General features: G+C 43.2%; 2 protein-coding genes across 2 annotated transcripts in view; both read left to right on the top strand.

The window, feature by feature from the left end:
- Nucleotides 1–331: 331 nt before the first annotated feature.
- Nucleotides 332–9386, top strand: mRpL55 (mitochondrial ribosomal protein L55). The gene is made up of 3 exons (XM_065442910.2): nt 332–556; nt 5282–5453; nt 9078–9386. The coding sequence occupies exons 1-3, from the start codon at nt 549–551 to the stop codon at nt 9228–9230; spliced, it is 333 nt and encodes a 110-aa protein (XP_065298982.1). The 5' UTR covers nt 332–548; the 3' UTR covers nt 9231–9386.
- A 122-nt stretch (nt 9387–9508) lies between these two features.
- The window catches only part of LOC135910803 (uncharacterized), an 85266-nt gene continuing 73956 nt past the window's right edge, over nt 9509–20818 (top strand). The window contains exons 1-2 of the mRNA XM_070538479.1: nt 9509–9893; nt 10950–11074. The gene's annotated coding sequence lies outside the window, so the exon portion shown is untranslated. The remainder of the gene's footprint in view (nt 9894–10949; nt 11075–20818) is intronic.

Genomic DNA, 20818 nt, shown 5'->3' with positions numbered 1-20818 from the left:
TCAGAAAAGTGGTTCTGGCACGTAAAACCCCATAATTTAATTTTTTTTTCTTAAGCGTCTTCCAAATTTTTCTTTCTTTCAGTGCCAAGCACGCATGGGAAAAAAAAAAAAAAAACTCTGGTGTCGAATCTCGCTTGTATCGTACGTAGCAATGAAAAAAAGATAAAGAAATGAATGCATTAAATCCATTTATGTGCAGACTATCTCCGAGATTATCAGCATAACCTCCGAGATTGCAGCGTTCCGCCGTTGCATTACGGCAACGCAGTTTCGATTCTGGTTCTGCCTACTTTATCACCACCATCATCATCGACTCAAGCGGAATATGCAGCCATCACTACTTCCGGCTGCGTTTTCGTCCTTCGTTTGTGTACGGCATGTGGACTGTGCGTACTACGATCGTAGTACGGTGTGAACGAGTTTCTACGGGCTCTAGTAAGGACGAGCGGTCACGTGTATGTGGTTTCCATTGTACCTGCCTGCGCTACTCACCTTGAAGTGTTAAAGACTGCATCTCCGCCGCATTCGTGTTCTCTTCATTGGGAACCATGCTGCGGTAAGATAGCGGCGGAGGGCTGCTTTTCCCGTGTCTGCTACCGCTTGAGATGGTTTCACCTCGGAAAGGCGTGACTGTGTGCGCCCTACTTTTGATCACCCGTATATTACACTGCCAAAACAGCAAATGCGATGTTCTTCCCGCAAGAAGGTGCATGTCGCCTTGTGCAGGCACTCAAGCGGGGGAGCCAGTCGCCAATGTCAACGCATGAACATTTGCGCTGCGTGAAGAAGCTCGATCGCGGATCACGTTGCACAATTAGCTGAACTTTGGTAGCTAATTTGGTAAATACTGCCGTTTAGTCCGGTATCTAGCACACGTTTTGAGTTACCAAGCGAGAGCTTTAGCAGTTCAGCGTCAGTGAGCAAGGACCGATAGCTGTTGGTGAAGATAGCGAGATCTTTATGTTAGTTGCCCGTTACTTTTCTTGTTTCCTTCTCTTTAAGTATGTGCAGTGGTTTAGGCTCTTCAATTCTGTACGATGACAATGGCTGTACTAGTGCTTGATTATGACATAAATGCAGATGCGCGTGTAGTTTAAATTAGCATGTTGCATGTGTTTATTGATCACGAAATGTTGATCGCCGCCAAATTATGCTCTGAGCAACCAGACAGAAAGCAGTGCTGTCTCGTTTCGCTTGCTTAAGTACTGCATAACGTGCCCCATTAAGAATATGCGACATATTATTTGTATTTAGAAAAATGGTATCACTTTTACATTTATTGGAAGACGGGTGGAATTGACTTAATTGCCACGCTGACTCTTGTTTCTTAAGCTGTAGGGCATGTAAAACAGGCCTTAAGCTTCTCAAGTTCCAAGAGTTAGTTTGGGGTGCATGCTCTGGAATTTTCAGGGTTTGTACAGGCCCATGAAACCCTTGAAATTGAAAAGTGGGTTTTCAAGGCCCGTCCTGGAATTCTTTTTTATTGCTTTTGAAACCCTTGAATTTCTTGGGTAATGCAGTGTGAGCTAAAATATGTTCACCACTTTTGGTGGCAGATCAGCGTGGATCTGACATACTTTCCATTCAGATTCGAGAAACAATGTATTACCATGTATACACACATACACACTCACATAAATTTAAAGCTGGTATGTGTACACATGCATTCTATTTTGCACGACGACTTGCACTGAACTGGGAAATCCCACAGTTGGTGAGAGTGAGAGACACCGACGCTTAGTGCTGGTTCTCCTGCCGTGTTTACGCTGCTTTCGTTGTGCCTTGTCAGTAAGCATAGTTTTTGTATAGTTAGTGCAATAAAGCTATCTACATTGTTTTGAAAACATTGTTATAGCAAAAAAATTCCTACGTGGGATGCCGCTCTGCATTGTTAGAAAAGCTTTGATAGGGCCTGTAAAGGCCTTGAATACCCTTGAATTTATGTCTCTGAAACCTGTACGAACCCTGAATTATTTAAAACCTGATGCACCAATGATTTCTGATGGTGATGCTTTTTTTGTCAGAACACTTAGTTATCGTAGGAAAAGGGAATCAAGCTAGTAAACCGAGGTCCTTTCCAGCACATGTATTGTACCATATCTCTCTTGTGAATAACTACATCAAATAACCAACAGATGATGAATTCCTTAAGCCATGAAGCATAACTCGTGCAATGGAAATGAAGAATGGATGCAGTTTTTCAGCTGGGCGCAGGACAGAGCTGTGTTTGCACGGAGAGAATTCGGAATGCATCTGTCTGAGTGCCTTCAGCCTGCGTCACCAGATTGACCGTAGATGCGGGAACTTAAATTTTGACACAATTTGCCATTTCACATGTGACCAACATATATGCTCTTCCACTGTGTACTAGAGCTTTCTGTGTGCACAATATTGAGTAGCCGTGTTGCTGGTGGTGCCTTCTCTATAGGATGATGCCCACTGAATCAGTGTATGAATGACCATGGTGTATAATAATTTGGCAATTTAAAGTGTGGAATGGACTGTGCCGTCTGGCAGTGAAAGCATTAGCAGCACTTGACATACATCTGTCTTGGCTACATGTGTTGACAAAGTGAGAGGAAAATAAGGCGGTAGGGGAGTAAAAATAGACATTTGCACTAGTTATTGTGTTCTTTGCTCTGCTGGATGGTAATTCTTGCCAGGGCTAGTGTGTGAAGCCTTCCTGGTTAACTGGCGACATTAGCCTTCCCATATAATATTCACCACAGGCTTTGGAAAAGCAGCATGTTATTACAATTTTAATATCGCTTTTTTTCTAGCCATGACTTACATTAACATGCACAGTGTGTTGTACAATACAGTGTGTTGTTTCTAATTATTGAATTGAATTCTGCTTTCATGCCGCTGAAAAAAACATAAGCCCTTTAACCCCCTTATCCAATAATGCCATATTGGCATATGGACCCTTAAACCCTTTTCTTTAGCTTGTTCGCTCAATACAAACAGATGATGCTTGCTCTCCGTGCCTAGCCATTTTTGGCCTCAAAACCTGCCTCCATGGTGGTTCAATTCCTGGTTGCGAGAGGTGTATTACAATAGGGCGAAATGCATAAACGCTCTGGTACTTAAATTTAGGTGCACATTCACGTACACGAGATGGTCGAAACCAGCTCCCTCATAACCCGCTGTGCAGTGTTAAGATGCTAAACCCACAATTTGTAAAATGTGCTGAATCGAAATGGGTTGTACGCGTACACACTTAACCCTTTACCTCCAGTTGTCAAGTATAGCCATCATGAAAGTTTGTACCAATGTAAGCAATGACGACTATATTCGCCATAAATAAAAATTTGTCACACAGTGAGCCTATTACTGCTATACTCGTCCTATTGTATCTAGTTGCGATTCCTGACACTAGATGACCACAGTTGCCCATGTTGTGCCATTTGTGCCTCGCCTTTCATTATATGGCTGCCTCTGACACCCACACATAAAGCATGGCTGCCTTCTCGAAACTAGGCAATGAAAGCACACGTAAAAGAAAATATTTTCACAGCTCCTCATTACATGACAGCTCTGTAGAGTTTTGCATGGAAATAGAAAGTGATGTGTTCTAATCTGAGGAGTCTGATGATGACGATTCAGTGGATGGGCCGGAGGCCCTTGCGGCTGCCTGTGAGTCTACCATACTAACTGCTTTAGCAGCTGTGGTAAAGTGAGCATTATTCATGTGCATGTTTTGCACATTTACATTATTTTTTCTTCGTTTTCTCTTTTTTCATAGAGTATCGAGCCCTGCAAAATGCTTTTTTTGCAAGACAGTAACACTGTGCAGTGAAGCCTTCTTCAAACCATCTTTTTACGCAATTTGTGAAATAAAGAAACACCATTGAATTGGAAGAAATGGTGCATTTTATTCAGAAAGGAAGCTCGACAAACTGAAAAAAAAATTCCGTTAAATTTGGTACAATTTTTTTGTGATAGGAAAAGGGTTAAGTAAGACTCTTCCTGATTAGTGGATCTACAGCTGTGGCAATTCTCACATGGATCTTTGTACTAAAAGCTGGTCAGCTTGCAGTTTTTTGTACAATGGAAACACATTTAAAGAAAGGTGTACCACGTGTTAATTGCATTCTGCTAACTCTGCTTTACTGCTACTGTTCGCCCAGGATTTCTTCATCCTGGTTTCTTCACGCCTTGACTCCAGAATAAAATGTTGAATTGTCATCTAACTCAAACCTAGGTTTCAGCATAGTGGATCGATTTGGCGATTATTTTTTATCAAAGGCAAAGTCCTTGGGAAAATATAATGGATGACGAGGTAGTACTTCAAATTTAGTATGACACTCGCTCATGCTTGTAAATAATATTTTTCTGGTTTCCATGTTTCTGCTAGCATCTAGCCACATTCACTGAAACTCACTGTCAAGTATTGGATAAGAGTGCAGTTGTTGGAGAGTATGTCGACCGATATGTAGTTTACGTACCACATTACCTAAGAATATTTGATGCTGAACATTTCGTCACAAGCCACAACATAATTGAGTGACAAATTATATTATGCTTTCTCTGTAAGCTACTACAAAACTTCCAAACTTCGATGATTTAAGCTTGGGGCACAACATAAAGAAATGTAGCACATTTCACACTTTATGGGGGATTACGCGGAAAATAAATAATGGAATGACATCGTACCAAAATATGTTACTGAACCAAAGAATTGACGTGTGGTTTACACGCAATTGACAATAAATAAAGAATAAAGCAATTTGTGAGTGCCAATAATCCTGATTTAATACAGTGGCTGATGGTATGTGCAACTGTGTCTTGGGAAAATGATTTCAGGCCCTGCATTCTAGTATGTGCACCATATGGCAGTGCTCGTAGCATCTGGACAAGGTGAAATGAGCTCAGGAGGATGAATATGCAACATTTACATGTCTTGTGAAGCTTTGGCCAAAGCTTCGTGCTGTTCATGCAGTCATTGTCAGCAACAAATGCTGAAACAGCTGCTTGCTGTGTCGCACTGGTATCATGCGCTGCCGGGCAACAGAGGCCAACGGATGCACATAATGGGATCATGACCACGTGATCAAACATAGAAGCACCCATGGAAGTGTAGTGAAAAGGGTCTGTGTAAAGAACTGATGTTCCCATGTGTGTTCGCATGGGAATATTGTATATACAGGCCATGGAATATTTGTATCCTTCTATACAGGGCAGTCATGTCATATTTGCTTGTGTGTACTTAGGCAGTTAAGAAATGCCTCAGTTTTAATGATGCACTCAAATTCTTTTTCTGGGGGTGGAACCTGTGCAGGACGGTGTTGGCAACCGTGCCTGTCCGTGTTGGTGTCCGTGAAGCCAGCAACACCGCATTTGTGAGCCGTGTGAAGCGGGCAACTTATGTGCGCCACTACCCAACAGTGCTCGTGCAGCCTGATGGTTCAACTATCACTGTGCGCTACCACGAGCCCCGCAGCCTTATCAAGGTACGCCAACCCACTCGTGCCATTTGGTTTAGCATGCCCTGCTCATTTCACATTGGATGCAGTGAACTGCTGTATGCTGGCTTTTCTCTGCTTTAGAGGATCATCGTGCACCCAAACATCTTTGGATGCTGTCCTGTTGGTGATGTTGTGAACAGGCTGTTGCGAACAGAAGTGCAACAGCACATTATGTCATATCATATCGTATGCTGGCTTGTGGATGTGAAACCATATTCCCAGTAAAGGGCAGACCCTGGTGAAGGCCGTTCAGACTCTTTCTGTTTCCGTTGAGAGATTCACACAAACTTTGTGTGACATGCCATGTTCTTAAAGTAGTAAGATTTTTCATTCTTGACACTGTAGTCAGGGAGACCAGATGAACAGGGCTCAAGAAGTGGCTAGCTCTGTCAGAACCATTGCACATAAGTGGTGCAGGTTGTGCTGAAGTAGCATAAAACAAGCAGACTACAGCCGAACCTTGATATAATGAACATGTATTTAACGAATCATTGAATATAGCATAGCAAATATAAAATTTTTCTCTTTGATATGACATATAACGAATATATGTTTTTAATGAGTACTGAATACTCATTCCTGTGTTTGGTGAAACTTTCGTATAACGAGGTTTGACTGTATTTCATTCAAAGAGTGCTGTTTAGTATATCAAATAGCTTGTTTCAACTAAAGCTATGCTATTTACTATATATTTTCATGCAAAATTTAGGAGGTGGGTTGTATCATTGATAGCACTAGCTTTCTATAAGCAGGGAGAGTGTTTGCTTTTGCCACATGCTGCTCTCATTTCTGACAGGGGTTATGGATACAAATGAGTTTTCTAGTCCTGGCCACCTGAAGGATTTAGCAGGGACAGTGGGTTCTTCAGAGTAATATCTGTCAAAACAACCAGTTGGGACATACCATCCCAGTAATTATTGATGTTATTTTAAATTGTAAAGCTTGTTCATAAACAGGGTTCAGAGTTTTCAGGTTAAACTGAAAAACACAGAATAATGAAAAAAAAATTGCACACCAAATTCTCTTTCCATGATTTAGTTTTAACTGAAAAAGGTTACTTTGAGCAAAGTTACCAGAGAGCCTTATTCTGCAAGAAAGCTAGGATGGCAATCGGCATGCAGCCGTGAGCCTTTACGCTCTCTGCCAGTCTGCCGCCCAAGCAGTTTTATTTATGTCTGTTTTGCCTTCTGCTGTGACAGAAACAAAAAGCAGACGAGAGGTTATGCAAAGGGGTCAGGGAAGCCCTAGTGTGGGCCCTCGCAGTTTTCATGCTGTGGCCACTGCGGTAAATTGAGTGGGAAAGTTCACTGATTCTAATGCAGGGTCGTATCTGCCTTTTCAGCTTTCTTTTTTTTTTTCTTCTGTATTTGTTGTAGCTTTGTAGCCTGCATAGTGTTACAGGTGAAGTCTCATTCTATTTGTGTTCGAACATGGAATGCACTCACTCACTCTTGATTATGTCTTATATAGTTACTTCGCTTTATTGCATTATGCCTTTTCATTGCATTGTGCCTTTGTTAAAGTACTTCTAGAAAATTTTGTTTGGTGTTGTGGATAAAAGTGCAGTCAATAGCACATTTCAGTGTCAACAAAACTAGTGAGCCAGAGGCTTACTGAAAAACGAAAATGCTAAACTCATTAGCAAAAACAGTTGTGCTCCGATATATGCTAGTGTAAGTTTATCTGGCGAAGCATATTCAATGAGAAAAATTGAATATTTTGGTGGAAACAAGAACTCACAAAGTATGCCAAACTTCTGGAAAAGAAACAAGAACACTGAACCCTGATCGTGAGCTTACAAGGTGAGACTGCAAATTGAACATAAGGTGGTGTTGCGCCATTTCAAAAATTTTAACGTCATCTCTATTTTGTGGTAGAACATATATGTCACAAAGACAATGTTTTTTTGCAAATGAACGTGATCCCTGATGCAGAACTTATATTCTAGGAACATACCGATAGAATGTTCCAGGAGGGTTTTAAATTTTAATGCATACCACAATATTTACAAGGCAGTCATTGTGAATTTTCGTTATGCATGCTTGTGCTGATTCTAGTAATTTGCAATGGTATGGCAACAAAGGGGGTAATGAACGAAAAAAAGCACTCTTCTGATCGACAGCAGCAGGCCATAATTCTGTATTATTTTATTCACTCATTTGAGTTGGTTTTGAAGCCTTGCCTGTCTGCATTCTAGAGCACTCTGTTTCAGATTGTAGCTGACCTCTAAACCTACTGTTTCTGTGACACTTAATGCACTGAATGCATACCTTCAGATAGTGCGAATAAAAATTTAGTTTGTGGCTGGTAAGCGTTAGTCACACTGCATGGATGGGCTGCACTGTTTGCCTTTTTCTTTCTGCAATATAGCATTATGGGATGTGTACTATGCTCATGCACCTTAACGGGACAGACAACCGCACAGAACATGAATTGAGATAACCCTGCTGATAGAAAGACTGCCTATCGTAGTGGCCGAAATGAGCCATGTTTTTCTCATTAAACGTAGATTTATATTTTTAATTCATCACTAAAAGTTGCGAAAAATGACCTTTGGTGCCCCACACAACAAAAACGTGAAGCTGCATAAGAAGTCCACCACGTGACCTTCTACTAGTGAACGCGGTTTATGGTCTTTTTATTAGTATTGAATACAGTATAGTTTTTCTTATTATAAGCTTTTCCTGACTTGCAATGAGCAGGCACTGCCTTTGTCTTCGTTTTTGATGAGTTGGCTTGGCTCGTGTATCGACAGAACAATGAAACCAGGGGCGAGCCAGTCATGACGTTAGCAAGTACTTGGGGAAAAACGCACTACAAGTATAAGAAGTTTCTTTAAAACTGCGCGAACTTATTGCACCAGCTTTTTATGTTCAAAAGTGGTTGAAAAGATCAAAATGTAGGTGGTCAACCACAGTTACACTCTCTCTCATGAAAGCAGAACGATGGGTGGCTTTCACAATTTGCGAGGCGAGCTATCAACATCGCTCTCACTTCTCAGCATTGCTGGAGGAGGAACTCTTACTTTTTTTAGATGAGATTGAAAAATTTTGCTTACTAAATATCCACACACTTTTGAAAGTAACCGTTGCAGATGTAAGCACTGCCGAGGGTGAGCTTTGCGTTGCGCCATAAAAAACTAGGTCCTTAAAATTCAGTTGTAATTCCCTTGAAGGCATGAGGCAAGTTATTAAAAATTTGCTGACTTTGTCACCTGCCATTGTTGGTACTTACTGTTATAGTGTTATGGGTTGTGTACTATTTTCATGCACCTTGAGGCATGAGGCATATAACAAACTATGAAATATTTCATAATGTCTTTGTGACAGGTAGCTGGTTGGCTAACTTTTAACAAGTTCTGCCATTTCTCCTTCTTTCTGCATGATTTTATGTTGCTAAAATTTATCATACTAACCCATAAAGTCATTGGTTATAACAGTGTTTTAAAATATTGTCTTTCAGATTATACTTGCATAGGCTTCCCTTGTTAATGCATTTCATGCATGTTGCCATCTATGTACCAGCAATGAGAAATCATGTAGCTCTGATAACTTTCCGAAACATTGTGTATTTGAATGCTGCTAATGCCTATTTTCCTCTTGTGGGCAGTTGCCGCTGAAGTTTGAAGAGTTGACACCAGAGGAGCAGCAGCTTGTACTTGTCAAGCGGAAACCCCCAGAGGTTGTTGTCATCCAAGAAGAGTTGGAGGATAACTTTGACAGCCAGCGGTACCTCAAGTTTATCAAGAAGAAAAGGAAATAGCTCTTTGGTTTGTGCTAGGTTTAGGTGATCATTTAAAACAAGCTGTTCGGAGCAAGATGTCGTGTATGATGCTGAAGACTATGGCCTTGTGCCAGATAACCTTTATCAGTCACTGTGAATGGCATTAAACATGCTGATGTTTATTGTTGTGTGCCATTTGAATATCTTCATTGGTGTATTCCTTGGAGTGAAGGTTACCAAGAGCTGTTGTCAGTAAGCTCTTCACTGCTCTTGCACTTTTGACACATATGTTGTGGCTGTAATGCCCAATGATGACAGTTTTGCTTCACAACACACCACTAATGGTTGTCCAGAATGTCTTGCTTTAATGAGTCTTCCCACTTGTGTCTTTGTTCACAGCTTTGCAGCACATTTGGAAATGTGTATGATACGAGTTTCTTGTGGTTATAAGCTTACAACAAAGCTCTTATGAGCTTACCTTTTCATGTAGCACACAGGTTAATGCAAACAAGCATGAAGACAAGAGTAGGTAAAATGGATGAAAGGCCTATAAACTGTGGTAATAGGGAGCAGGTACTGTGGAATTCAGACTAGTAGTGCTCGCAAATAATTATGTGACTTTATAGGGGCCCTCAAACACTTTTCAAGCCACTGTCTTCCTCTTGCAGGTTGCATAGACTGACAATTGGAGATGCTTTTAGCGTAAGTCAAAGCACTGATATTAGAATATATGTGATATATTAATAATGCAAACAAATCACAATGTTGTCGACCGCATCATGCCAGAAGCATTTGTGCCGGCATAGATGTTATCATTAACACAGCCATGATTTGTTAAAAACTGCTACACATAAGCACTACACTGCAGCAAAAACATGATAAATTAAGAATTGGTTTTATTTTAACGTGAAGCCTTGTTTGCAAACTTCAGGCGTTTTCAGTGTAAATATCTATCAAGCCTCCTATGTCGTGATGCCGTCATGGTCATTTCTTCTACTGGAATCAGAATAGACATGGGGCGGAATAACATGCATGCATGCATAATATGAATGACATGTCATAATATCAATGCCATGACATAAATGGTATGAACAACATGATGCCTTCGTGGTTGTTTCTTTAATTCAGTATATATCAGGATATGAATGAAGCACATGCATGACCTAATATAGATGAAATGCATGTTGTGACATCACATGCCTGTCATGGCATGTGATGCCATGACTTGCCACACATACCCTGATACCTATTGAGTTAAACAAATGATCACGATGATCACCTCATGTTATGTATGTCATTCGTGTGATGTATGTTATTTCATTCATGCCATGGACATCCGATATATAACTTGTTAGAAAATGGAATTGACATGAGTGACGGCCTTGTCATGACATGAATAGCATGCCATTCATATGACGTGAATGTCAAGTGAGATGACTGTAATGAATTGAATGACACACATTTCTTTAACTGGATATGCTTCTCATGCCATGCATGTGTGACATTAATTATGTGTAGTGCCATGTATGTCATAACATGATTGGCATAAATGCCATAGTCTGTATGTCAAGCCATGGCATGATTCCCAAGAATATCACGACAAGAATGAGATAAATTCATGACATGCATGCATAGCACATGACATTACCTTAACAGTAATTTATGCCTACCCAGTGAACCAAGTTGTCTACTAATTTGGGCCTGTGACTACATGCTCGTGTTCGTGATGCTGTGATGGTTGTCGCATTGTCATTCCAGCTTCATAATTTGGCTCCTGCCTGATTCTTGCGTGACTTCTGGGCTAGAGCCAGGTGGCATGCCTAAGAAGATCTCGGGAGCAGAACACCCGGTGGTGGTTGCATCCGTTCTAACACGTTTGTAAAGTAAGTTTCCCATGGCTGTTGACTGCGGAGTGCGGGACAGCAACATGTTGCCTCCACTTTCTTTGCCAAGCTCGTACCTAACTTTCACGGCCCTTCTGATCCTTACCAGGCTGCATGGAGGCATGCTCATTCCTGGTGCTTATATATGTAGTGTCCGAGCACAACGCTGCATCGAATTCCACTACAGCAGTATCGTGATGGCTTGGCCAATACGAGCACTTGCTTGGTGCCACTTGTCCGAATGGCTATGAGAGGACACAGGCTTTAGGTTGGGCTGCAGTATTGCCGTGAAGTCACCCATTTGTGCATCGTCTAAGTGATATCACGTGGCACTGTCAGTGATCATTTAGTTTCTGAGTTTCTTGCTAATCTCACACCTCTATGCCACTCGTTTACATCAATTCGATCGTTTGTAGAAATCATGCAGTCATTGTTACCACATGCTGTTGTCATCACACAAACATGCACTCTTGTTAATTCAAGTGCACTGTACTCGCGTCACACACAAATACTGGACTGACACAAACACATTGGTCAACTTTATAACGCTTTGCGGAACTGCAAGTATTGCTGCATGGCCAGCTTCCTGCAAAATGCTTCGCTTAACGTCGATTCCCACAGCGCATGGGATCTGCACAGTATTTTGTTTGCTGTCTTTTTATATTAATGCAAACAGACACAGTCGTGAATAAGAACACTGCACCTGCAACACACTGACTGCTCTCTCATGTTTTGCTTCTGAACATTGCTTTATGTTATAGAGAAGTGCACACACTAGTAGTATATTGATGCAAAAGCTTCTCGTCTAGCTTGTGTATGCATGCGAGCAGCCTCGTCGGCTTGTTTTTCACATGCAGTACACTCGTGAGTGTTCTTCAAGCAGTGAATTATTGTTGCCACACCGTTTTCGTTGTTTGTGTTGCTGTGCTGGACGGCCTGTACAGGCTATGAAAGGAGAAGAGATGTTGTGCTGTCCTTGCATGCTCGACCAGTAGTGGCTACTGCGCCTCTCAGTCATTATCGCCAGGGAAGCTCATTATTTACGGTGGCCTTCCCTTCAACGGTGTAAACAAGATGGCGTGGTGCAGGTACGGGAGGTTTTTACAATGAAAAGTTGGTAACAGTGTCTAAGAATTGATTTGGGAAGTTACTGCAAGAAACACATGAGACAAAGAAAGGGACAAAACGGAGCAGTTATCCCTTTTTTTCTTACCCTTTTTTGCCCTGTGTTGCCCTTTGTTCGTCTCGCATGTCCCTTGTGGTAACTTTCCGAATCAGGAATTGCCAACTGGCCTACGCCCATACTCTGCTATGTCTAGGAGTTGTTGCATCAGAACACCGGGAGTAGAGTAACTGGAGTCCGTGAACATAGAACAGGCAACCATGGAGTTCAAACTTCCGCTGCGTATACGTGCTTTGAGCTATTACCGTTGGCCGCAAGAGGTTACGTCAGTGTGAGTGAAATGGGGCAGGAGACTGCACAAAACACGACTTGAGGGCACGTATTTTTTCATAGCGCAGCGCTTAGGTGCCAATTCCTGCGGCGAGCGTCGGCGTCGTCTCTCGGCGTCCTCGTAATCAAGCGAACGAGCACAGCGAAGGATGAGAGAGTGAACGCGGAGCGCGGATGAAAGACTGCGAAAATGAAGAGAGCGCGAGGAGGAAAGCAGAGGAGGAGGTTGCAGCGGAACGATGAGGCGCAAAGCGCAGGAGGGCATAGTGGAAGCGTGAGAAGAAAAGCGTAGTGCCGCGCTAGACGGGCGCTGCAGCGATGATGGCTATGAGGTGACGCCACAGTAGCATGCGTCGTCTGTTCCTTGATGACGTCACCGGTACCACTTTCTTAGTTTCGAAACTGCTCTTCCCAAAGCGGGCGCATTTTGCGCCTAGGCACTGAGATGGCGCTGCGGTCGAGGTTTGCGCTACGCTAGCCACCCTGCCGTGCAGCAACGCTGCCGACGCTGCAGTAGCCGTGGCCATTTGCATGGCGTTTTCTTGTCGAGTGGTCCTGATTTTTCCCTGTAAGTGTGTGTGCATTGTCGTGAGTAGTGTGCAAGTTGCGCTTCAGCAGCTTTCGGTGTATGTTATGGTGTGGTCGGTGTGGGCGCTCATGTTGCCCTTGGGACCTGCAAGTGTGCAAGTAGCCTGGGCTACCGCTCTTGAACGCCAGATTTTTAAAATTTTCCGCTGTCAGAAGCTAGGTGGTGCGTGTGATTTATCTTCGTTACAATGGGTTAGGACTGGGCAACCAAATACCAGCGTGTTTCGTGCCGGGATGTACCAGCGGCTACCGGCGCAACACAGAGAAGAGGCACTTCTCTCCGCCGACCGATCCGCGTCTCCTTGCAAAGTGGGAGAGAGCGATACCCCGCGCAGACAAAGTGTTGGGGGAAACATCCAAAGTGTGCAACACCCACTTCCAAGAAGGGGGCATTGTGAAGTCGTATAAACTTATAATCAACGGAAAAGTGATTGAAATTTTATCGAGCACGGAGTGTGGTCTCTGAGGAGTGATGCAGTTCATAGCATATTTCCCAATCTCCCGCAGTACTTATCCTCAAATCATAAACGGAGAAAATCTCCGAAAAAGTGCAAGTGTCGCAACAAACGCAAGGGCAGCTCAGAGCGGCGCTGCAGAAGGCACCGTACAAGAGCAACCGCAGCCCGTGCAAATCAGCTGTTTGAATATTGTCACGTGGTGGTGACGTTGAAGAACACAGTAGCAATACGCAGTACTGTGAAAGACAAAACTAACTTTTATTGAGCGAACCTGTGCCCACAAAAACAGGCTACAATTATAGCACAACGATAGCGGCGAACACGGTCGGCGATCGTCGAAAATCTCATTAGCGGGTCAAGCGCGTCGGCTTTTATAGAGCAGTCGTCGAATGTTCCAGACTAATCGTTCGGACCCGCGTGCCTTCCACAAAGTCCTACACCATTCGCGTCAGGAGATGAAATCAGATAACATAACGTTCGGCGACAACAGACAGCGGATAGAAGCATCGATAACTTTCCAGAAACTTCGGATACATGCAGGCGCGTCCCGCGCTGTGCGACTACGTTTGTTAGGCTGCGAAACGTGGTTGCCCAATAAAGATAAGTACACGTGTCAATATTAATGAGTTTATGGAGAAGAGCCCGTCTTTGCGGTTGCCTCGACAGCGGAGATCGGCAGCTCTTGAAGACTAAATGGACAGCGATCACAGATTGTTTTTTACGAGGCAGGAATGGAGTTGAAGAGTCGTAGTTCGCAAAGACATGAGCTACGTAGTATCTGCCCGCGGAAAACTGGTGCCAGCGTTGCCTGTAGATATGGCAATCACTTAAAATCACAAGAAATGATGAACGTAACCTCCTGCATGAAGTGCAAGAGGGATACAATGGCTTCACAACTCTCGACCTCCTGAAGCAATGCTTGTGATTGAACGCGAGTTTGTGTCTGGCAGCCTTGTTTGTCCTTCAAGGAAACTGTTTAGCTGCGTGAAAAGCATAGAACATACCATTGTGCAAGCATAAAAAAAAAGAAGCCTTTGGGGACCTTTTCTGGAGGGTTTTAGGTGCCTTTGCAAGACAGGGACAAACAATATCGGTTGCCCAGAGCATAGCTGTGATTTTACAGCACAGATTGTACATTTCTATTTGGTCCCACGAATGCACATTTTTTCCCGAAAGAAGAGCCAGGAGAAGGACAGTGCCAATAGAGCTCGGAGGGAACGTAAAAAAGCAAAACTCGTGCGAATGGTAAATGAAGTGAAAAGGAGGGTCTCTTAAAGTGTGTGAAGAGTTTTAATAAACTATTATATGCTAATACAAGTCCACTAAAACATCTCTGTAATGTTTTTATATTATATCTATTTACCAGAGGTAGCAGAGCAATATGTCAGCATGATATGCATTTATCAGGTAGCCCTCTATATGGGCTTTGAAAACTAAGAAGTCGCTTTATGGAACCTTTCTAAGCGACCCTGGAGGGTGCACATCTCGTCCATACTAATATCGGGGGAAATGTTCAAGCTTCGGTGTTTAAATTTTTGTAAAGCCGGGCTTGCGCAATTTCGCGTTCGGAAAACAGGATTAAAAATTGTTGTCGATCAGCGTGATTGATACGGAGAGGTAGCGTCACCTTTCAAGCGCAAGGGCGAAGTAAACTCCTCATTTCGCCGTATACAGATGCGAGAGATATGAAACGCCAGCGCCGAGATGCACAGACGATCAATTAGATTCCCACGATTTATAACATTGTTTATAGATGTTTTGATCAATAAACGTTGATTCATACGCCATACATGCGACAGCGTAGTTTTCTACAGCAGGTTTAAAGCGTTTAAATGCATTAACACCAAAAGCGTGAAATGCACACGCACAAAAGCGACTATTCTGCCGAAAATGAAATGTAATCGCCTATGCCCACTTTTTTTCTAAATCACTGATGGTGTGTACGCGTACGTGGACTAACTCTAAAACTTGTACAGCGCAGATAATGACGCCGTGAAGCGTGAGCAATGCCTTCAGTTAAGCGCCGTGCGAAAGCACAACGGAACGCTACGCGCCTGTAGCAGACGACGCGCTTCCTTGGCGCAAACTTCGACAGCAGCGCCGTGGTGGCGGGTACAAAGGCGGGCCGCATACTCGCTGCGAGCGCGGCGAGGAGATGCGGAACTGAAAAGGATCTATGAACGGTGACCGGTACCATATATGGAAGCAAAGCGCTGCATGAGCAGAGCTCTGTCTGCGGCGGCTGCTGTGAATCGCGCACGTGCGTCACCCACACGCTGCCTCTCGAGATCTTCCGATTAGCGAGGCAGTCCCGCCGCACTTCGCTCCGTTTGCAACGCACCAGCGGCAGGTTTCGCCTTTCGTAACTATTCTTACCTCTCGTTTCACTTATTATCCGTCTTTCAAGGCCGACTGATTGCATCGATAACAAAAGCCCCTTCATAACGCGGCCGAAACGCCGCTCTGACCACGCACAAAACGCGAAAAGCAATGGAATAGGCATACAATGTTTCAAAATCCCAGCTCTGCTCGATCCGCATCAAAAGAGTGAGCGCGATACTTCGCGCCAGATACTTGAGTTGGACCAAAGCCAGAAGTGACGGTTTTTCATGAAAGTGTATGCGTGCTGCAAAAACAGGTTCGTGGCAAAAATATAAAAGTGAAACAAACAGACCGTCGGGCGACCCACGTGTAGAGAAAAGGCAAAACCGATGCGTTCAAGAAAGAAAATATATCGCTTCTAAATGAGCCGAATTGGCAATTGGGATACCTGCACGCGCGCGCGCGCGCGCGCGCGCACACACACACACACACACACACACACACACACACACACACACACACACACACACACACACACACACACACACACACACACACACACACACACACACACACACACACACACACACACACACACACACACACACACACACACACACACACACACACAAATAGCCATAAGATTTCAGTGTTCCCTTATTCGTAAGCCCCTTTGAACACCAGCTGCTGCCTAGAGGACGTGTACTGCATGAGTCCGCTTTATCGCACCTTCAGTGGCTTTCTTGATGACCGACGCTGGAATTCTACGGCAGGCATCCGTTATTCTTGCTTTGAGGTAATCTAACGTCTGTTTTGATCATGTAAGTACGATCCTTCACATGACCCCAAAGAAAGAAATCGACTGGGGAGACCTAGTTGGCCAATTTACAGGCCCGCGTCTTCCAGTCTATTGCGCTTGAAATGTTGCATCCAGCCATTTTCGTGCTTGGCTGCTGGCTGTGTGCGGGTGGCGCCCCGTCTTGCTGATGCGACAGAAGTGCAAGACGTGACAGCAGGACTTCACTGAGAAACTCAACCACTCCTCCAAGAATTTCGTCCACGTAACGCTGTCTTGTTTCAGTGTGTGATCCAAGAAGATGGGACCGATTATGGCACCAGCGTAAATTCCGCTCCACACATTGAACGACCACCGGTACTGGTGCCGATTGCGCTTTACATAGTGTGGATTGGAGTCACTTGAATAGTGTGCATTGTGTAAATTTACGTGGGCGTTCTCTGCGAAAATTGGCTTCATCTGTGCACATGATGTTGCTCAAAACAAAAAGTCCGGTGACGCATAGGCTTTTGTGACGAACCAGTTCGAGAAATCTAGGTGATTCTACAGGTCCCTGTCTTCCAAGCATTGGTGCTGGTTAAGGTGGTACGGTCGAAAGGCCGTCATTTAGAATCCTCCAAACTGATGACTTGGAAATTGGTACCTTGGCGGTCACGTCCCGCACGCTAGCATGAGGGTTTGAGGCCATAAATGGTAGATCACTCGTGCCTAGGCTAGGACTCAAAGATGGAATCACCTGCCGCTGTTTCGTGAAGCTACCGGTTTGTCTCAAGTTTTCATAATTTCTGGTGATAGTCGATGCGTTTGGTCTACTACCACAGTTCAATGACTGATATATATTTGCGGTCTTCCTCTTGTTGCCATTTGCAGCTCCCAAGGCAAGGACCATGTTTATTTACCTCACGATCACGATGTTTTTCTTTATTTCCTGGCTAACTCGGACGAAGCATGTTCGAGGGCGCTGCATTATGATGCTGGTGGGAGCGCAGTCACGAGGTATTCCTCAGATTTCGCGGGGTTTATTTATCAGTCCTAAAAAAATTGTACTCAATTAGTACGTCGCTGAAGATACCGCAGTTAGATGTCCCTTGGCTGTGCCTACAAATGCCTAATTAATACTTTGGTAATTAGGATAGTATGTCTAGAGTAAGATAATTACAATGACCTAGTTAAATCTCAGTAACGAAAAAGATTACTGGCAGCTGCTCCACTGTACTGGAAACAATATGCACTACATTTTTTCGAGTAACACATTGCTATTTTTTAAAATCTTGATGAATGATGGTTCATTCATTAGAATAGTCACCTCTAGTCCCTATAATACTATCGTTCTCCCACTGCTACACTCTAATGACATTCTCTCTGTCATAGAAACGCTGTTGTATAATTTGGGTATACTTATTTTGAAGTTATTGAATAATAAAGTTCCTGCATGTATAATTCCTAAAACATGCCTGATAAACGCTAATGTTACTAGATTTGCTTTAAACCATAATCTCATTTCACCTCAGGTGCGCACCAACTATGGCAAACGATCAGTTCATTTTTCAGCTTTTTCATTTTGGAATTCCATACCGCTTCGCGCCAGGTCTTCGCGTTCAACATATTAAAAAAAAAAAACATATGAAGAATTTTCTGCTAACAGAAAATATTTAACATTAACTTTTTTCTTTTTTTCACCCTTATTACTTCAAATATTCGACTGTTCCGGAACCCTTATTTTTTATTAATGGTCATGTATATTTTGAAGTTTTTTTGTTGTTTGTATTGTTGAATTAATGGTCACGTATATATTAAAGTTTTTTTGTTGTTTGTAGTGTTGCATGTTTGGGGGAATTTTTTTGTCCGTTACTGTCAATTCCGTTTAGTTCATTTACTTTTACTGCATTTGCTCCTTGCGATTGTGTAGTTTCTTTCGTTAGACTTATTGTAACTCTAGCTGCACTAGTATAGCTTCTTTTATAGTCTCCATTACTTATTTTCTTCCATGTTTTCTTATATATGATTTTATTGTGGTGCTCCTTGTTGCTCTAGAAAAGGCATATTTATAAATAACAGGAGGTGCCGATACAGTCATTGCCTAAGGGATCTCCTTCTGTATATTATTGTTTTTTATAGCCTGTAATCCCTAATGAATAACTCAAAATTTCAATTTCAATTTTATTGGGACACCCTGTATATATTTATGACCTCTGCATGAAGTGACGATGTTTCCATCCCTAATAAATTTTATAAATTATTAGAAATGTTTTTTTTTCATGAGTCGTTAGCATTGTTTACTGCAAAGAGAAGTGATACTGAATACTGAGACACATCATTCACGTGCATTTCACCCGCCGTTTATAGAAGACTCTGTCGAAGGGGTCACTGAAGTTTGTGGGCTTTTTTTTCAGGGTAAAAAAAGCACCAAAGCAATTTAAAGCGAAATGGACATACCGCAACATAATCATTATCTAGGCATAGGATATCCATATCTTTAGAAATAATTGTTAATTCGCTAGCTACTTCCTTGCAAGAATATAATGAAATTTTAGCTGTGTATATATTTAAATATATTGTGTATGTGCACAGTGCTTACAATGTAAATTTAAAACAATGTTGAAGTGAGAAAATACGGATACGGCAGCCGCCGCTGCTGTTTCTAATGGGCTTGTCCTCATATTGTCAGCATCTGCAGAAATAAAGCGAAAGTATGCATTAACTCTTTCCCTACGGTGGGAAATAAAGGTGTTTTTTGTCGTTTACGCCAGATCTTCTTTTCTAAAAAAAAAGAACTACTGCAGTGAATATTTTATGTAATACATAAAGAAAAAGCAGAATGAATGCACCTTTAATGTATAATTTTGTGGCATTCGTTATGGCATTCACGATATAAATTGCCAGAATCAAGATAAATTGTGGGCTAAGATTTAACAAAGTTTGTAAAAACACATTTGTATCTACTATAAAACATTATGTAACAAAAATTAGGAGACATACAAAATGGATTCCCGTGTAATAGGCACTGCCTACGAAAAAAAATGGCTGTGGCTTAGTTAAGGTTAAGCCCAGGATGCGAAGCATACTAGCCTTTATTTTAACGCGACAGCGTTAAGGAGCTAGTGTCGCAGAAAAGCCCGTGTCGTCGGCGTCGGCTCAGGCGTGCGGCGCTTGCTCAGGCGCACATATCGTTGTCGCGCCGAACGCTGCGTTGCTCGACGCTCACCGCGTCCGATGCGGGGCGCGTAGTCGCTGCGCCGTAGCAAAGCCACCTAGAAACAGTCTCTGTAGCACGCCGCAACCTTCGCTTCTCATTCCAACGAGCAGCTCTGTCTTCAGGAGGGATCTCACCACGTGAGTGTCTAGCAGAGGCAAGCGTAGCTGCTTATATACCGCCGCGACGACGCGAGTGACGGCGCGAGCTGGAGCCCCGTTTCTCCTCTGTCGTGACGTCGCGGTGTCACGTGGTATTGAAGGTGACACCGCCGCGCCTGAGGAGCTGGGTTGAGCTCTAGTAATATGCTTCGCATAAAATATTTTTTGTTGACCAGGTATTCCGCCGCAAAAATGTGACTGCAAGCGCTATAGTTCGGCGTGCCAGGCTGCGGTCGCCGATGTTTCGGGCTGATTTGTGTCGTCGTCGCTCTCAGAGTCTAAGCCCAACGGGAAGGCAGCATCCTCAGACTAGCTGCTGCTCGGTCCACGGATAAAACGAGCCACACAGGGAGCGGAATCACGAGATCTGCGATCTTTTGAAGCGCGCGCGCCGGTTCCGGAGGCAGCCATCTCTTGCTTCCTGCTTTGATGATCGCGAAATGTCGGAGCGCGTTGAAAAATTACCGCCTCTTGGGAAAACATCGAACTGCTTAGAAAATAGAAATGTACTTCTCCTTCACGTCCGATAGCGCAGTGTGTCCGTGAGCGGCAAGGAAGGTCCCGAAAGTGGCGTTTCAAGCCATCGTTAGCGGGCTAACGTTGACCAATGGGTGCGGTACGGAAAGAGTTAAAAGCCAAGCACGCCCGCGCCAACAATGATGCAGTAAGCTATTAGCCACAATTAAATTTTAAGGGAAAAGGTCGAGGCAAGTCAAAAGGAATTTCAAATGATGTGGGTGAAAAAGTTCTAGTAATGACACTTTTAGTGTGTT

The sequence above is a fragment of the Dermacentor albipictus genome, chromosome 5 (genome assembly GCF_038994185.2).
Source record: "Dermacentor albipictus isolate Rhodes 1998 colony chromosome 5, USDA_Dalb.pri_finalv2, whole genome shotgun sequence".
Taxonomy (NCBI): Eukaryota; Metazoa; Arthropoda; class Arachnida; order Ixodida; family Ixodidae; genus Dermacentor; species Dermacentor albipictus.
This window is presented reverse-complemented; position numbering and strand designations above follow the sequence as displayed.